The sequence below is a fragment of the Copadichromis virginalis genome, linkage group LG8 (genome assembly GCF_057382275.1).
Source record: "Copadichromis virginalis isolate Kocher_CV1m ecotype Utaka linkage group LG8, C_Virginalis_male_GT1.1, whole genome shotgun sequence".
NCBI classification, from domain to species: Eukaryota; Metazoa; Chordata; class Actinopteri; order Cichliformes; family Cichlidae; genus Copadichromis; species Copadichromis virginalis.
In genome coordinates, this window is record NC_140625.1 from 19,949,980 (window position 1) to 19,966,625 (window position 16,646).

A 16,646-nucleotide genomic window follows, 5' to 3' on the forward strand; every position below is an offset into this window, starting at 1 on the left:
AGAACATCTGCAAACATCTGCCACATAAATGTTTAAAAAGACAAAACATCTTCATATTTGGGGGCGACCTTTTAGATTTATAGATGTTTGTCGAGTGAAATTCCCAGTATTTAAATAACCGTATATTACGGCGCAGTTTGTATTCACTGATGTGTGACGCCTCTATGCAAAGACGGGCTTGATGCATTCAAAAGATACCTACATCAACTTGAAAGCTATCGGGCTGCCGGTTCATTTCCATAGGGTCATATGACACACTCGCCACTGAATTGCACTCTATTCACCCTGACTTGACCCGTATTTGGATTGAGGGAAGTCTGCAACCTTCTGGATTCACTTATTTATTATTTGCTCAGACCACCTCAAAATGTGCAGTGTCTTCGGCATCAAGTGTTGTTTCATTTTCTTCAACACGCTCTTCTTGGTGAGTAATAGAGCAATTCTATTCTATCTAATTTTGATGAGAAGTGATGATTGACAGCAATGATTGGTGATATCATGGAAAGATTAGAATCAATAAAGAGCAGGAGTAGTAGAGGTAACGAAAGAATAAAGCCAAAATTGAATCACTCATATCTTTTTAGAAGTCCAGGAAACTTTGACTGCACGCCGGATTATCCAAGGGAAGATACACATGCAACAAGAGACTTGATTTGCCCTTCCAAATTTCCAAAACACACTCATATTAAGCCGTTTTGTGGGGTTGTAGCAGCTGAGCTGAGCAAAGGGAACTTTAACAAATTTAGAAGCTAATCAGTATCATCGCCAGATAAACCTGCACGGTGTCCTGTGCACGCTTCAGAAATTTTATGCCCTAAATACTAACTGGTGCATGACGTGTAACCCACACAGAGTAACCTTTATGAAATATATCTATTTTAAAAATATTTCAAGAAAAATGTCATACTTTTGAGATCTATTATTAAGGTTGATAACTTTTTGTGGCAGCAATACACACATTCAAATTTTATGAAATGCAAATAACGCCGTGTTACGCTGAAGATGAGGATGTCACACACTGGTAGGCAGTCAGTGAGAGCACACAATCCAATTACAAAGCTGTCAAAGGGCAAAAATCCAATAACAGGCAATGGTCGTATGATTATAAAGGACAAAATAACATATACTAACACAAGTGCTCTTGAGCTTCAGGGCACAAACTGATGGCCAGAAATTCTCCTTCAGGATTTTCTCATCAAGGTCCTGAAGTAGCAACAAAGCCCCAGACCATCACAGACCACCACCATGTTTGACTGCTTGTGTGATGTTTTTTTTAAAATAAAATGTTGTGTTATTTTTATGTCAGATGTAATGGGACTCAAACCTTCCAGAAAGTTTAGCTTATGTCTTTTCCATCCACCGAATATTTACCCAGATTTTCTGCCAAATGTTAGACGAGCCTTTGTGCTTCTTCTGTTCTCTGTGGTCAGCTGTGGTTTTCTTCCATGAATGCCATTTTTACCCAGTCTCTTTGTTATTACTGAATCGTGAACCTTGAGCTCAGCTAATATAAGTGAAGCCTACAGGTCTTTAAATGTTGTTCTGGGGTCTTTTGTGACCTCCTGGATGAGTCGTCGATGAACTCTTGGAGTAATCTTGGTAGGACGGCCACTCCTGGGAAAGTTCACCACTGTTCCAAGTTTGCTTCATTTGCTGGAGTCTCAAAATTGCTTTTACTTTTTAACATAGGGACAGGTAAGTTTATATTGAAATGAGGTCGTATTGACAGGAATGAACAAAACCACCCTCTTTTAATTTATTGTTTCCATGTAAAGCACTACATTGCTGTCCTGCTGTTAAACTTCTTTTTTTCAGCTGTCTGGGGTTGCCCTCATCACTATAGGAGTGCTGCAGTACTCGACGTATTCAGATATCGGCACCTTCACAGGGAGCAACTTGTCTAAAATTGCTATAGTCCTCATTGCAGTGGGGGTCATCATAGCCTTCGTATCCCTCTTGGGCCACATTGGTGCATTCTTTAATAGTTCATCTATGGTTGCTTGTGTAAGTACTGTAATGAAATTAAATGTGATTAAGTGGCGATTCTTTCCAAAAGCTTTTTTTAATGAGCACTGGAGATGTTCTGGAGATCTCTAACAGCGTTCACTTTCTTTATCTATAGTTCATCTGCATCCTGATAGTGATCATCCTCTTGGAGGTCCTCACAGGAGCCGCCTTTTACATATTTCGCAGTAGGGTAAGACATTAAAATCGCACCAGAAAGGAACTACTTGAGATCAAGGTCAAATTTTGCCATTAGCAGCGGTTCTCCAGTCATAATATCAGTAGCATTACTTAAAATATATCTAAGTTCCAGTGTCTGTTCTGGTTATTTTATCTGATTTTCTCTGTAGGCCGCCCTTCTGCAGATGGCTAATGGTGTCAACGCCAAAGCACAGGAAGTGATTAACGACTACAGCCCTGAGAGGAGACATGCAATTGACAAAATTCAGGAAAAGGTGACACGCAGAGCCTACTGTAATGTTCTGTATTTTTGAGAAACACCTGATGGATTGGAGGAAGTGCAAAAACCCCTTATAGGGACTCTTCATTTCCTCTCTTGATGGGAAAATGATGCCTGCTTTAAATTTCTGCTGCAACATTCAGATGGTAAGGTCAGAATCTGGTGTAAACATGAAAGCGTGGCTCCATCCTGCATTGTATCAATGATTCAAGCTATTGGTGGTTTAATGCAGCAGAAGATACTTTCTTCACCCTCTTAGTACCAAATGAGTATCATTGCTGAACATCTCCATGTCATTGTGACCCACAGTGTACCCACCTTCTAATGTCCACAGTTTTCAACACGACATGCTCATATTTTGTGCATTGCTGGATGCCATTAACAGCAAAAGCTGATTTAATTTAGGTGAAAAATAGATAAAGGTCAAGGCCGAGGTCACGCCAAATGTGAAAATCAGTAAAAAATTTATATTACTCACAAATCTTTTATGGATATTATATGGTCGTTATAAAAGCAGGCTGACATCAGCATGTTGTAATAAAAACATAAAACATCAAAGGTTTAGTATTGCCCCTGCTACTCGGGGGGAGTTGCTCTATCTGAGTGCTCTTGTTTACAGTCAAATTAAGATGACTAACTTTAATATAAGAGTGTGAAGACAAAAGAGTGAGAGGGTAATTAACAAAGACCAGCAATGAGAAAAATGCTGGAATTACTTAGGGAGTTTAAGTTTGAAGGCTTACATCTCAGCATGAATCTGTACCATGAAGAATTAAGGCAACTCTGAAGGTAAAAGGAGGCCCAACCTAATGCTAGCAAGGTGTACCTAATAAAGTGGCTAGTAAGTGTAAATAACACGCCTTCAGCATCTGTGTGAAAATTAGTAGTTAAGTAGACAAACTGACTTTCTACAAAGCAACACTTGAAGAATATTTATCGTGAACCACAAATAGTCACAACCAGTGATTAATACAGCTTTGGTGCTTCACTATCACAGTGTCGTTATCATTACAGTTCAAGTGTTGTGGTGCGGACAGCTATGCCGACTGGTCCCAGAGCGCGGGCTGGGAAAAGCACGACGCCGTGCCAGATTCCTGCTGCGTGGTGAAGAGTGAGGGCTGTGGACAGGACAAGGAGAAGGCACATAAAAAGGTCTGACAGGAAATCATTTCAAGCAATTTTCATCTATTTTCTGCAAACAAATACTGTATTTTATGACCGTGCGATCCTCCTCAGGGCTGCCTCTGGGCAATCAGTGTCTTCCTGTTGAAAAATCTGGTGTGGGTCGGCGCTGTCTGCATTGCTCTTGGAGTCACGGAGGTAAGCTTCTGCAATTTCCCCTTGCTCACATTTAACTGTGAAGCAAAATGCTCACATTGCAAGAGTAAATGTCATATTACTGTAAGAAATGATCATTTTAAATGCCAATCCAGTACACTTACCTACTGATTAACTGTGCAGGAGCCAGTGTGAGCCCAAAAGGTTAATTTTAATCTGTTTTAGGTGGAAAAAAGACAAAGAAAAATCAGAAATGTCAAACATCTAAAGATACCCCAAATGTCTCTACATAAAAATAAAAACATGTATACTGGATTAATTTAGTAATTTAGTTTCCAGCAGTAGCAGACATTGTAAAGAATATTTAAATGGCAGAGGATAACTTGAATGATAATAAAGCCTGTCTCATCCTGACTGCCTCAGGTGATGAAATGAAGAAAAAATTACTTTTTTCCAGAACAAGAAAATAACCTTTTGGGTGTGCCATTGAGTTCATTTGCTGCCAGTAACTTCTGACCTTTTCCCTGTTGCAGGTTTTTGGAGTATTAGTCGGGGTGTGCTTGTGTCTGGACATTAAGCGAAAGAACTACGAAAACATCAGCTAATGCATCATCACTGCTCTATTATCTCTGGATGCTCGACTGTGTCTAGAAAAAAATCGTATCTACATACTTGCTATAATTGCAGCTAGTATCTAACAAAGAGAAATTGACCTGCTATAGTGGTGAAAAAATCTATTTTAAATTAACATTCATGCTTGCTATGCACATAATTATTAAACATGTGATCGCATTGGGGTTTTGTGGTGTTGTTTAATTAGCTTTTAACAATTAAAAACGTGTGTTGTGATTAGAAGGTTACATACAGTCATCATGGGCATGAATTCTTTCATTTTAGGCTTTTAGTTATATTTTTGACTGTTCTTTTCCAGGGTTGAATGATTTTACAGGCTATATGTCTAATGTCTTTAAAAAAACGAGAATTAAGTGCGCTAGTTTGTCATAAATTGCGACGTTTGTGAGGAGAAAACATAGAGGCAGATGGTGGTGAGCTAATAGTGAAACATTTATTCAGGCTAAGAACTAAAATACAAAATGAAGCATAAAATACAAAAGGAAAACTGAAAGCTTCAACTTACCGGAATCTAAACTGGGAATTAGAGCTAGGGCATACAGGAGCTGGGAGACAAGAGAGGAAGATGACTGACACTCTGACAAAGGGAGACTGAGACAGTATATACACAGGATAGTGATTCGGGTCAGTGGAGACAGTTGGTGAGAACAAAACACGGTGAACCGAATCACAGTCGACAAGACAAGGATGCAAAATTAAAAGAAAAGCAAACAGAACACACCTAGTAAGTAAGTAAAATAGGAAGTGATAATTACACAGGGTGGACACAGACATATAAATGAACTTCACAAGAAACTTGACACAGGAGGAAGAAAAAAATAAGAGACACATAAACTCTAAAGGAATTTAGAATAGAGAACAAGACTAAACACACTACGAGGATTACTACCAGAAATAATATAAATATTACGCAATGTTGGGATCGCATAATAAATAATAAATGAGAGACCATGAATTCAAAACACAAGGTCGACTGACCCAGGGCCATGACTCACAGCTGAATCAGCGTTTCCAAACTTTGGATCCAGATCTATGGATGGACAGTCTTTATTTGCTTGTTTTGTTTTTGGGTGAATTGGCCCTTTAATGAGCAGAGAGGGCAGATTAGTTTGGTAACCATCCTGAAAAACTAATTGCAACACAGCAGACAAACACCAAACTGTGATTACATGTCATTTAATGTGTAATCGGACATGTAGAAAAGAGCAGACTGTGATTTAATGCAAGAGCTCGACCAATTCTGTCTCTGCATCTGGAATAATTAACAGTTGTGCCTGACAGCACTGCGGTGCCACTTACCCTGTGAAGCTACTGCTATACAAAATAAATGAAAAGACTCTCACAAACAGCTGGAGGAAAGAAACACACTTTCAGCTCAGTTTCAGGGGTTTTTTGTGTCTTTTTTCACCTCTTTGTGATGTCTAAAGACAAGTGTTGGTGCTGTGGATCCCTTTATAGGCATAACTGCCATATGTCCGCCCCTCTGGTGTTTGAACTCCTGCTCTCCTGACCTGCCAAAAAACAAACAAACAAAAAACCAGGAATCACGAGGAAGGTGCATTGGACAGGAAAATAGAAGATTTCGCATGGTTCCTTTGTAGGAGCTTCTCAGTCACTGTGAATTAAAGTACTGTGTCATCTTTCATCTGAAACATGGGGTGAAAAAGGCTAATACAAGTCTGGTAGATGATTTCCAAGGTGCGGATGTCTACAAGAATGTGATTCAAATGCTTTCAAAAAGTTATGTGTTTTTATTGTAATACCTGTACTGATTTTACTAAATCGTACCTGGCATGTGTGATCCATACACTTTTAATTAAAAAGACTAAAACTAACACAATCTATTAAAAAATATACAAAACTATAATAGCTCGAATGGTTGTCCTATCATCCTCAAACACTCAACCATTTAGCAGGCAGATAGCTGTCCCTCCCTGAGCCTTGATCTTGTTAAAACTGAGTTTTTCCTTCCCACTGTTACCAAGTAATTGCTCATAGGGGGTCATCATAGCCTTTGTTGATTGTTTGGGGTCTTTTCTTTATTATTTAAGGGTCTTCACCTTAAATTATAAACCGCCTTAAGGTGACTGTTGTTGTGATTTGGCTCTATACTCATAAAAATTGAGATTAATTGAATTTCAAAACAAACAAACAAATAAAATCTGCTGTATATCAGGTGACTCGAGGACTAACGGGGCCCTATTTAGAGTAGGTTTGGGTACAGGCAATTCAGTGCCACAACCTACTTCAAAGACTTAAACATTATAAATGTAATAATAGCAAAAACAAAATTTGGTATATAATAATATAAAGAAAGCCATGCCACAGTAATGAAAAATGTCAAATTATTTGCATTTTTACAACTTAAACGTAAGCTGAACAAAGATGATTGAGGACATGGCACTTTAGGCTAAGAAAAGGCTAGGGATGGAAAAAGTAAAAATCCATTACCTTGAATACATATAATAGTTTTCTGTAATAGATACAGTTAATAGTGTAAGACAAGCTTTTAGAAATAAACTCTGGCCTTTTTTTTACCCATATTATGGTATGTTCGCTCATGGGGAGTATAAAAATAACTGCTAAGTATGGCAGTCATCGGCTGACGACAATTTAAGCAACTAAACTACATTTCCCAAAAATCCCGTGAAGGGGGGAAATGTGTCCGTTGGCAAAATCCGTCCGCCTCCCGATAAATTTATCAGCGGGGAGAGTAGCATACGTGATCCCGACAGCCAGAAGCAAAACTAACAGAGGAGCAGAATAATCGAAAACATTGAGGCTGAAAATACAGGTAAAAACACAGATTAACTGTAATGTAATTTACGGCCTCGTTAATCCCACTAAATCCCTCGTATCTAACTTCGTTCACTAGCTAGCAGGCTGTGTAGCGTTCAGTTCGCTTTATAAAAATAATCCCAGTTGTAGTACAGTTGACCAAAAAAACCCTTAAAGAAACTTTGACATGAATTAAACTAAGAGGAGATGATTACGTAGGCTTCATTGAATATAAGCTGGGCTGATTATTTGTAGTTATTTAAGTAAATTTTTAAATAAATGTTCTTTCCTTTGTTCTTTCTTCCAAGCAGCATGTCAGATGTTTTAATCCAGCGGATAAAGGAGCTGGAGGCTGAGCTGGAGAAGCTCAGGTCCGAGCTGAAAGAGAGCAGTGAAACTGGAGATGTTGAAATGTCATCCAGTCCATCCCTTAATGAAGACTGTAAATCTGATGGGAACACTGGCAGCAGCAAAAAGGAGAGAAAGAAAGCAGGAAAAGATCGTCCTTTTGACTTCTCTGCACACCCCCGGCGCCATGTGGCTCTGCGGCTGGCTTACCTGGGGTGGGCCTATCAGGGGTTTGCAGTACAGGAGAACACAGACAACACTGTGGAGGCCAGACTCTTTGAAGCCCTGCTAAAGACTCGGCTGATCCAGGACCGCCAGACTTCCAATTACCACCGCTGTGGGCGCACTGATAAAGGAGTCAGTGCTTTTTCCCAAGTGAGTTAGCAGAGATACATATTTTTTACTCATATAATCCTTCTGTCGGATGCCCCCTTTATGAGTTACCACAGCTTATCATCGACCTCCATTTTAACCTGAAAAGACTCTGTACCTTAATACTATTAATAGTTTTTCATGTGGTTAATTTTTCCCCCCGCAGGTCATAACCATCGACTTGCGCTCCACGCAGTTTTGTGCCGGTTTGGGCATCACACTGCCTGAAAATGTTGACGTCAGTACCAAAGCCGCTTCTTCTGCCACCTCTGAGCTTCCATACGTGAAGATGCTGAACAGAGTCCTGCCGCAGGACATCAGGGTCTTGGACTGGGCACCAGTAGTGGAGGGTTTCAGCGCACGCTTCGACTGTCAGTCCCGCACGTACCGCTACTACTTCCCCCGAGGATCTCTGGATGTGGTGCTGATGGCGGAAGCTGCTAAAAGGTGGGTGGAGAACACATAAAAGGTAAACACACCTTTAAAACTTAGCCCTTATTTGACAACCTCCTTGCTTCCGGCAGATATGAGGGGACTCATGACTTCAGGAACCTGTGTAAAATGGACGTGGGCAACGGTGTCCTGCAGTTCGAGAGGACCATCTTATCAGCCACAGTCAAGCCTGCGCAGCCTCAGCATGCCTCCAGCACAGACCAGTATGACCTCTTCATATTTGAGATCAAAGGATTAGCCTTCCTTTACCACCAGGTACCAGGAGAGAGTTACTCTACGCTGCTTTCCCTTTACCCTTCATCTCTTGCAAACATTTTTTAATGTGAAAGTTTAGATTTAGAGAAACCGGATCAGAGGATGGAGTTTAAGGTTGAATGGTTTGGTGGTATGTAGTGAATTTTTGGTTATTTCCTTTTATGTGCTGCAGGTACGGTGCATGATGGCGGTGCTTCTGTTGATTGGACAGAAGCTGGAAGCCGCGGATATAATCAATCAGCTCCTGGATGTGGAGAATAACCCCAGGAAGCCCCAGTACAGGTGAACTGACTGCTGTAGAAGTGGTTAAAATATTCAAATAAAAAAAATATATTTATTATATGAATCTGTGTCATCTTCAGCATGGCAGTAGACTACCCTTTGGTGCTGTACAACTGCCACTTTGAAGGCCTGAGCTGGACGCAGGAGAGTGAAGAGGGGGGCTTTGTCCTGGCTGCACTGCAGCAGCACTGGACCCAGAGCACGGTGAAGGCCCACGTCCTGCAGGGGATGATCCAGGGCTTGGAAGACCGAGGTGAGAAGCTGGATAAGAGAAGTGAAGATTTTTAAGGCATTTAAATAGTTTCTCTCAAGTTATGTTTTGCATAATTTTAGTTGTTTTGTGGTTATTTACTGTATTTTTTTAAATTTTGTCATTTGTGTACATATTTCTATTCTCTTTTTTTGCCTAAATTTTGCTGTTTTATACAGTTCTGATTGTTTAGTGTCACAATGATAATATCGAGTCACGTTTGGGATATTTTGTGTCTACATGTGTTTGTTTTACATGATTTCTGCATCTCATTTCGGTTGTTTTGTGTGTGGATATGAGCTTACAGGCCTCTTTATTAGGTACATGTTGTTCCTTTTACCTTCACAACTGTCATAATTCTTGTGTTATCCTGCTGGAAGTAACCATCAGAAGAAGATGAGTGACCATGGAAGACTGTGGAGTTTAAATAAGGGTCCCAAAGTGTGCCTAGAAAAGATCCTCCACACTATGACACTGTCACCGGTGTGAACCATTGATAGAAGGCAGGATGGATCCATGCTTTTATGTGTTTACACCAAATTCTTATCCAAACATCCATATGTTGCAGCAGAAATCGAGACCCATCAGATCAGACAACATTAATCTAATCTTCTATTGTACAGTTTTGGTGACACCATGTAAAATGTACCCTCAGTTTCCTGTTCTTATCTGAGAGGAGTGGCACTTGGTGTGGGCTTCTGCTGCTGTAGCCCATCTGCTTCAAGGTTTGACTACTTCTACTGGAAAATCCCAGTAAAGTAATTGTTTCTTAAAAACTGAGTCCAGCTCATCTGCCACCAACTACAGTGTTCCCGCTTCTGATGCTCTGTTTAAACGTCAGGGCGTCTTGAATCTGTCTAAATATAATGATTTGCTCCATTGTGATTAGCCGATTAGATATTTGCGCTAACAACCAGTTGTACCTAATGAAGTGGATGTACCTGTATTTCTAGGATGTCAGAGTATTTTTTTTTTTTTTAGGATCTAGGAATGCACCTAGTTGGGCCAGCCACTTATCTGCTTTGACATGAGTCAAAATGCCTGCTGTGAAAAAACATTGTACAAACTATCTCACTGCTCTTCATCCACAGGAGCTGTGTCCTCCAACCACTGCTGGCTGGTAGAAGGCAGCAGGCAGAGAAATTACCGGCCGCTCCTGGAGCGCCCGTGCTGCGAGAGCCTCGAGTCGAGGATAAATCATTTCGTGAAAAGAGGCAGACTGGAGCGCGAAGAAGGGGAGAATGGAGGCGAAATGATCCACAGGGGAAAAAGATCTAAACATTCAAACATTTCTTCAGAGACGCCAAAACAAAATATGGATTCAAAAGAAGATTAATTTTCTTTAAACTTAAGAAAGGACTTGCAAGATGTATTTTGTAGTAATTTTCAACCATAAATGTTTAATTTTCCTTTTATTTACTACAAACAGCGCACGGATATCTTTGACTCATGCTGGTGCGTGTTTTGCTTTAAAATAAACACATTTTGGAGAAAGATGGACTCGCTGAGTTTTGCTTGACGGGGAACTAAAGCGAGGCGGAACCAACGCTAATAGAAATATGAGATGTCGGGTTAATTAAGAGGTAGCGCCTGTCAGGCTTAGCAGCTAGGTTGTTAGCAGTGAGTAGAATACAGGTGAACTGTAAAGGAGGGCAGTTTCCAGCAGCACCGCTGTCTCCAGCTCATTTGTTGGCTTTCGTGTTGAGCTGGACCCGGTAAAAATGGCGTCGTTGTTGTTTGAGCTCCTTCTGACCTGATTTAACACCTGTGTTAGCCTGTTAGCAGCCCTGGTTGTTGTTGTTTAACGCAACAGCCCCCCCTCTCTAGTGCTTCTGCTTTGCCCGGACTCCCGCTGTATATCCAGCCGGTTTAAGGACACTCTCTCTCTGACAAGGTAAAGCTAAAATTCCCCTGACATGAGTTTGTTTTAATCGCTGTGTCAAACCAACCTGATACTAACAAGAAGCCGCTCTCTGCCGTGTTAAATCGTGAGCGAGTCGTTTCTTTAAAGGTTTTATTTTTGACCGGTGTTTAATAGAGAATAACCTCAAAGCTGACTTTCGAACCAGTCAAACCAGTTTGACTTTGCATAGCCAGGTACTATATGGAGAGTGTAGTTCACCTAATTCCACAGCAGGGGGCGTGTTGTGAAACTTCAAAACCTTTAAAATGAGAAGCTAAAGATATTTCAGTAATTAAATATCTGTTATTTGGTTATAAAGATTGTAATAACTATTTTTATATGTTTATTAACATGTAAAAGTTACTGTAGAGTGCAAAAGTCACCTCTCGTTTAGCATTGGCTTCATTTTTCAACATGAAGAATGATCACACAAACACCGTCAATACAGTGAAAGCATAACTGGATAGAAAAAACACACAAGAGTAGGAACAGTATCAGTCATGGATTGGGCTCCCCGGAGCCCCTTCAACATGATCGAAACAGTGTAGGATCATTTTCATAGAAAACGGAGCAAAACGCAGCCCACATGTAAAGTAGAGCTTTGAATGTCCTTCAAGAGGCCTGGAGAACTATCCCTGGAGACTACTTAAAGAAGTTAGAAGAAAGATTGCCTAAAAACCTTTCATTTTTCTAAAAAAAATAGAAGTGAGGGGTGGCACAGTACTATTTGTTTACTCATAACATTTATGGACTTTCTAGAATTTCTTACTGTGTCAGAAATTGTGTTATACCCAAACTGGCCCTTTTATTCCATAAGCCATAAAAACGATGACCGTAAATTTGTTATTTTGGGACTCTGGGTAAATACCAATGTTTATTTATTCATTTATTTTATTTATTCTTTGTGTTTATTCTCCAGTTCGTGCTGTTTGTAATAAGTAGCTTTTTAAAGCCTTAATCAGACTATCTTTGAACATTAAGTCAGTGCAACGTTAATGTGACATGGCAGATAAACATCGTCCACTGCTATTAGTAAATGTCATCTTATTCTCTGATAGGCCCACAGCTGTAAACAGGGCCATATCAGTGCATCGCTAGTGTAATTACTTTACTTACTTTGCCTTCATGCATTTTTGTGTTTGTTTGCTTAAAGATGTACCTGGTGGGACTGACAGGAGGCATTGCCTCTGGGAAAAGCACAGTGTCTTCAATGCTGCGGGAGCTTGGATGCCCCATTATTGATGCCGATGTCGTGGCCAGGAAAGGTAGGTGGCTATCTCTCCCCTGCAAACTGTTGACACGGCGAACACAAATTCAACATGAAATACTGGTCAGGGGTGTCATCGAGCTGAAGCCATCTTCAGGCGGCACTCTCTCAGATAACCCCGGCTTATTAGGACGAGCGCTTGCAGAGAGAGCATGAATCATGAAGGATGTCTCTGCTGACTGCAGGGATGATGTTTTAGTTAGACTGCGAAGATAGAAAGGTCACAGAACTAGGTGAAGAGTGCACAGCTGCATGTAGGGGAAATATAAGGCATTAGGCAAATTATTCCATTACACTCGGTGACAAGTCTGTTCCGAATATCATCTCAGCCTCTATTTTTTATGCTGGATTACTGGTCATAAATAAATTTACTTTAATTTTGAACCTGTTACATTGTTTAACTCATTCAAGCTTCCTTTTGTTGTCCGCAGTTGTTGAGCAGCGCACACGTGCCTATTCCTGCATCGTGCACCACTTTGGGCCAGGGATCCTGCTCGAGAACGGCGACATCGACAGGCAGAAGCTGGGCCAAATCATCTTCGCCAGCGAGGAGAAGAGGAAGCTGCTAAACTCCATCACCCACCCAGAGATTCATAAAGCAATGCTCAAAGAGATCCTCTTCTACTTTCTCAGAGGTGAGGGAGGAATCGTGTTTGGCACAAAAGGAAAAAGGGACGATTATCTGCTGTATTTGAGCCAAGGCTGTTTTGCAGTGTAGGTGGCGCAAGAGGCGAGACCAAACTTTCTGCTATTTGCAAGTCAAATGCATGAGATGTTTGAACATTATGATTAAAATGAATTCAGTAAGACACCCATGTCACTCTCTCGGTGCATTCAGTTATTAGCGTCTCAAGGCATCACACATGCCTTTAAATAAACTTCACAAACATCACTTGTTATATGATCTTAAAGCAGTGCCATCACACCTATATGTTGTGCAGACTGGGGCACATGGAGGTTATGATTAAAATGCATGAACTTATGAACACATGTCCATATGTCTTGCACTGCAGGCATTTATCTAACATAAGAAATTCACTCTCACTTTTGTCCGGCTCGTAATAAAAAAACAAGAAAGAAACAAGTTGGCGCCTTTACTTAACGTTGCTGTTTGCACCCATAAAACTTTGTGTTTATAGCAATACTCTCATGGTTTTTGTTCTTTTCTTTGTCTCTTATTGTTACTTGAAGGGTCATAGTTGTAAACACTGTTGTCACATGGAGCCAGATTAACACAAGGTTAAGTGTACTGGCAGCAGAGTGGCCGATTTTAAAAACAAAGATAAAACTATACTATGGGAAAAATATGGAGAGGTTAAACACTCAATAGCTACTGTTGCCTTCTACACAGTAGCTTAGTATTAAGAGTGCTATGTCCATCTTTTACATACAGTCTGTAATGTTGACTTCTTTCTCTCTCACTAGGGTACCGCTACGTGGTTCTGGATGTGCCGCTTCTCTTTGAAACCAGACGGCTCACTCGGTTTCTGAACCACACTGTTGTAGTTTACTGGTAAGCACACTGCTCATTTTTTCCTGTTACCTTAGAGTCTCGTTTTGAGGCTGTTAACAGTATTAATTTTTGAAGTCGTTAAGCATTTTTGTTTGTTTTGACAGTAAGTGGCCTTTAAAACCAGCTTTTTCTGCTTCCTATTGATGTGATTCACTGCCAGTGGACCTTTTTTAACAAGGCACAATGAATGCACCATAAATAACCTCCATCGTCTGTTCCCTTTCAGTGACCCTGCCACTCAGCTTTCGCGCTTGATGCAGAGGGACGGCCTGACCCAGGAGCAGGCTGAGCAGCGTGTGGCCGCGCAAATGCCGCTCAATGAAAAGCGTGGCTTGGCCAATCATGTTATTGAGAATTCAGGCGGCCGGGAGGACACCCACCGGCAGGTCCTGCGGCTCCACACAAAGCTAGAGGACTCTATGGACTTCCTCCTAGTCAGGGTCATTGCCATTGTTGCCACTGCAGGTTTGGGTGGGCTGCTGCTCTATGCTGCAAAGATACTTTTGTCCTAACAGAGGAAAGAAAGATGAGTGAGGGCGGGAGGTTTTTAGTCCAAGAAGTGGTCAAATATGAGGGTGTGAATAGAAACGGGCAAAAAGCAGGTCGGCGGTATCGATGCAATTTACTGTGAAATTAGTTTCACAGCACCTACCACTACAGCGCAGCCGTATGGCGTGCTCTGCTGACAGTTAACACGGACTTACATTACTGACAAAACTTGCACTGGCAAATGTGGTTTAGTGTGAAAGGCTTCTCTGTGCAATTTGTGTTGGTTTCACTCAGAGAGAAACAATTATATGAAGGCGACACAGTCAAGCCTCACTTGCTGTACAGCTCCTACATCTTTGCTCATTTACGAGAGTGATTTTCTCAGCTGTGACGGAAGAGCGGAGCTTAAATTGCTGGTAAATCTTCATTTTTGTGTAGCAGCGCATGCTAAACATAACTAACCTTAAAAAAAACAAGAAGTCCAGAAAGATTATTGAAAACTAAGAGATTTTATTTTGTTACACCTTTTACACCATATTAGATTATCCAGTTTTTGAAATGTTTTACTGTTTTACTTTTTAATCTGTAGAGACATTAGGAGAGCAAAGGAACAAGTAACAATGGTGAATGTCCCTAAAGCAAGCATATTAATTGGACGCCACCTCTCTCTACTTCTGTCCCCAGTGCTGGGTATGTTTTAAACTATTATACATGTCAGAGAAATAAATGGTTAAATCGGAATAATGTGACGCAGAATATGTAAAGATTGTGATATGAAGATTTATGAGAGAATGTCTTTGACAATCCATTTTTAATGGGAACAGTAACAGATTTGCTATTTATCACTGTATTTTCTTACACTTGAAGTTCTCCTCTGTACATACGGAGTGTGGGATTTTTTTTTCTTTGCACCTTTCAACTAAAATAATACATTTGTAATCTAATATGCTTAAGTTAAATAAAAACGATCCAGCACCTCTGTTTTAAAGTAGCTGGTATCAGATGCTGTCTGTCACTGTGTTTTCATTGCTTCATTATGTTTTAAATTAGGCCCCAATAATAGACACTCACTGGTCACTTTGTTAGGTACGCCTTGCTAGTACTAGATTTGACCCCCTCTTGCTTTCAGAACTGCCTTAATTCTTTGTAGCATAGATTCAACAAGCTGCTGGAAGCATTCTTCAGAAATTTTGGTCCATGATGGCATCAGACAGTTGCTGCAGGTTTGTCAGCTGTACATCTGTGATGTGAATCTACTGTTCCACCACATCCCAAAGGAGCTCTGGAGACTGTGGAGACCACTTGAGTACAGTGAATAAGAAACCAGTTTGAAGTTTTGTGACTTGACTCGCTATCCTGATAGCAGCAGATTCAGTTCAATTCAATGGTGGGTACCCTGTGGTCATAAACTGGTGAAATGGTCAGCAGCAATAATTAGGCTGAGGCACTGAAACAATGCTCAGTTGGCTTCAAGAGGCCCAAAGTGTGCTAAGACATACTGTTCACAGTATAACATCGCCTGCAGCAGCCTGAAGTACTTATACAGGGCAGGATGGTGTTAAGGTTCAAACATTGAGGAAGGAGAGTACAAACAACCATGGTCCAAGAGCTTGGTCAAACAATTGATTTTAATGAAATACACGCGTGGGAAGACCAGCTCCGTTCGCAGACAGGGCTGATCTCCGACTTAATCAAAGCATAAACAGATATTTTATACCATCAGGGCTTGAATTTAATGAGGCCCCCTCAACGTCAGATCTATTTCATACATAGGTCAGATCAAAACCACAATGACTTTTAACACCGTTAAAAAGAACATTGTCTCCGTCTCCACGCCAGGTGCTTCCTGTCCCTTCTGACTTCCACTTCTCGTCTAGAACACCAGACACTCATCTTGCAAGAAACTGTTCCTCTTTTTGCAGAGACAACAAGAAACTGTTCCTCTTTCGCAGTTGCGAGCAAACATAACTAACCTCTCACCTATAAATGATTCTCTCTAACTGAGTGTGTGTGTGTGTGTGTGTGTGTGTGTACAGTGGGGCAAAAAAGTATTTAGTCAGCCACCGATTGTGCAAGTTCCCCCACTTAAAATGATGACAGAGGTCAGTAATTTGCACCAGAGGTACACTTCAACTGTGAGAGACAGAATGTGAAAAAAAAATCCATGAATCCACATGGTAGGATTTGTAAAGAATTTATTCGTAAATCAGGGTGGAAAATAAGTATTTGGTCAATAACAAAAATACAACTCAATACTTTGTAACATAACCTTTGTTGGCAATAACAGAGGTCAAACGTTTACTATAGGTCTTTACCAGGTTTGCACACACAGTAGCTGGTATTTTGGCCCATTCCTCCATG

At 40.7% G+C, this 16,646-nt stretch overlaps 3 protein-coding genes and 1 long non-coding RNA gene across 5 annotated transcripts; 3 read left to right on the top strand and 1 right to left on the bottom strand.

The window, feature by feature from the left end:
• Positions 1-257: 257 nt before the first annotated feature.
• LOC146703263 (CD63 antigen-like) lies at positions 258-4,352 on the top strand. Its single transcript, XM_085467235.1, has 7 exons — positions 258-424; positions 1,816-2,004; positions 2,123-2,197; positions 2,355-2,459; positions 3,479-3,616; positions 3,701-3,784; positions 4,276-4,352. Exons 1-7 carry the CDS (start codon positions 368-370, stop codon positions 4,345-4,347), a joined length of 720 nt encoding a protein of 239 aa, XP_085323361.1. The 5' UTR covers positions 258-367; the 3' UTR covers positions 4,348-4,352.
• Positions 3,780-5,880, bottom strand: LOC146703264 (uncharacterized). The gene is made up of 4 exons (XR_014922095.1): positions 5,784-5,880; positions 5,371-5,456; positions 4,881-4,920; positions 3,780-3,958 (listed from the first exon to the last, which is right to left on the bottom strand). It is a non-coding gene; the product is annotated as an uncharacterized LOC146703264 (long non-coding RNA).
• Positions 5,881-7,034: 1,154 nt separating this feature from the next.
• On the top strand, positions 7,035-10,607 carry pus3 (pseudouridylate synthase 3). 2 transcript variants are annotated; one of them, XM_085466412.1, is made up of 7 exons: positions 7,035-7,169; positions 7,462-7,876; positions 8,040-8,320; positions 8,398-8,581; positions 8,754-8,863; positions 8,944-9,116; positions 10,205-10,607. In XM_085466412.1, the coding sequence occupies exons 2-7, from the start codon at positions 7,466-7,468 to the stop codon at positions 10,447-10,449; spliced, it is 1,404 nt and encodes a 467-aa protein (XP_085322538.1). In that variant the 5' UTR covers positions 7,035-7,169; positions 7,462-7,465; the 3' UTR covers positions 10,450-10,607. The 2 variants fall into 2 exon arrangements, with proteins under 2 accessions (XP_085322538.1, XP_085322537.1); XM_085466411.1 differs by having other exon boundaries at positions 7,465-7,876.
• A 47-nt stretch (positions 10,608-10,654) lies between these two features.
• Positions 10,655-15,288, top strand: dcakd (dephospho-CoA kinase domain containing). The gene is made up of 5 exons (XM_085466413.1): positions 10,655-11,007; positions 12,170-12,281; positions 12,715-12,918; positions 13,709-13,796; positions 14,023-15,288. Exons 2-5 carry the CDS (start codon positions 12,170-12,172, stop codon positions 14,306-14,308), a joined length of 690 nt encoding a protein of 229 aa, XP_085322539.1. The 5' UTR covers positions 10,655-11,007; the 3' UTR covers positions 14,309-15,288.
• The last annotated feature ends 1,358 nt before the right edge of the window (positions 15,289-16,646 follow it).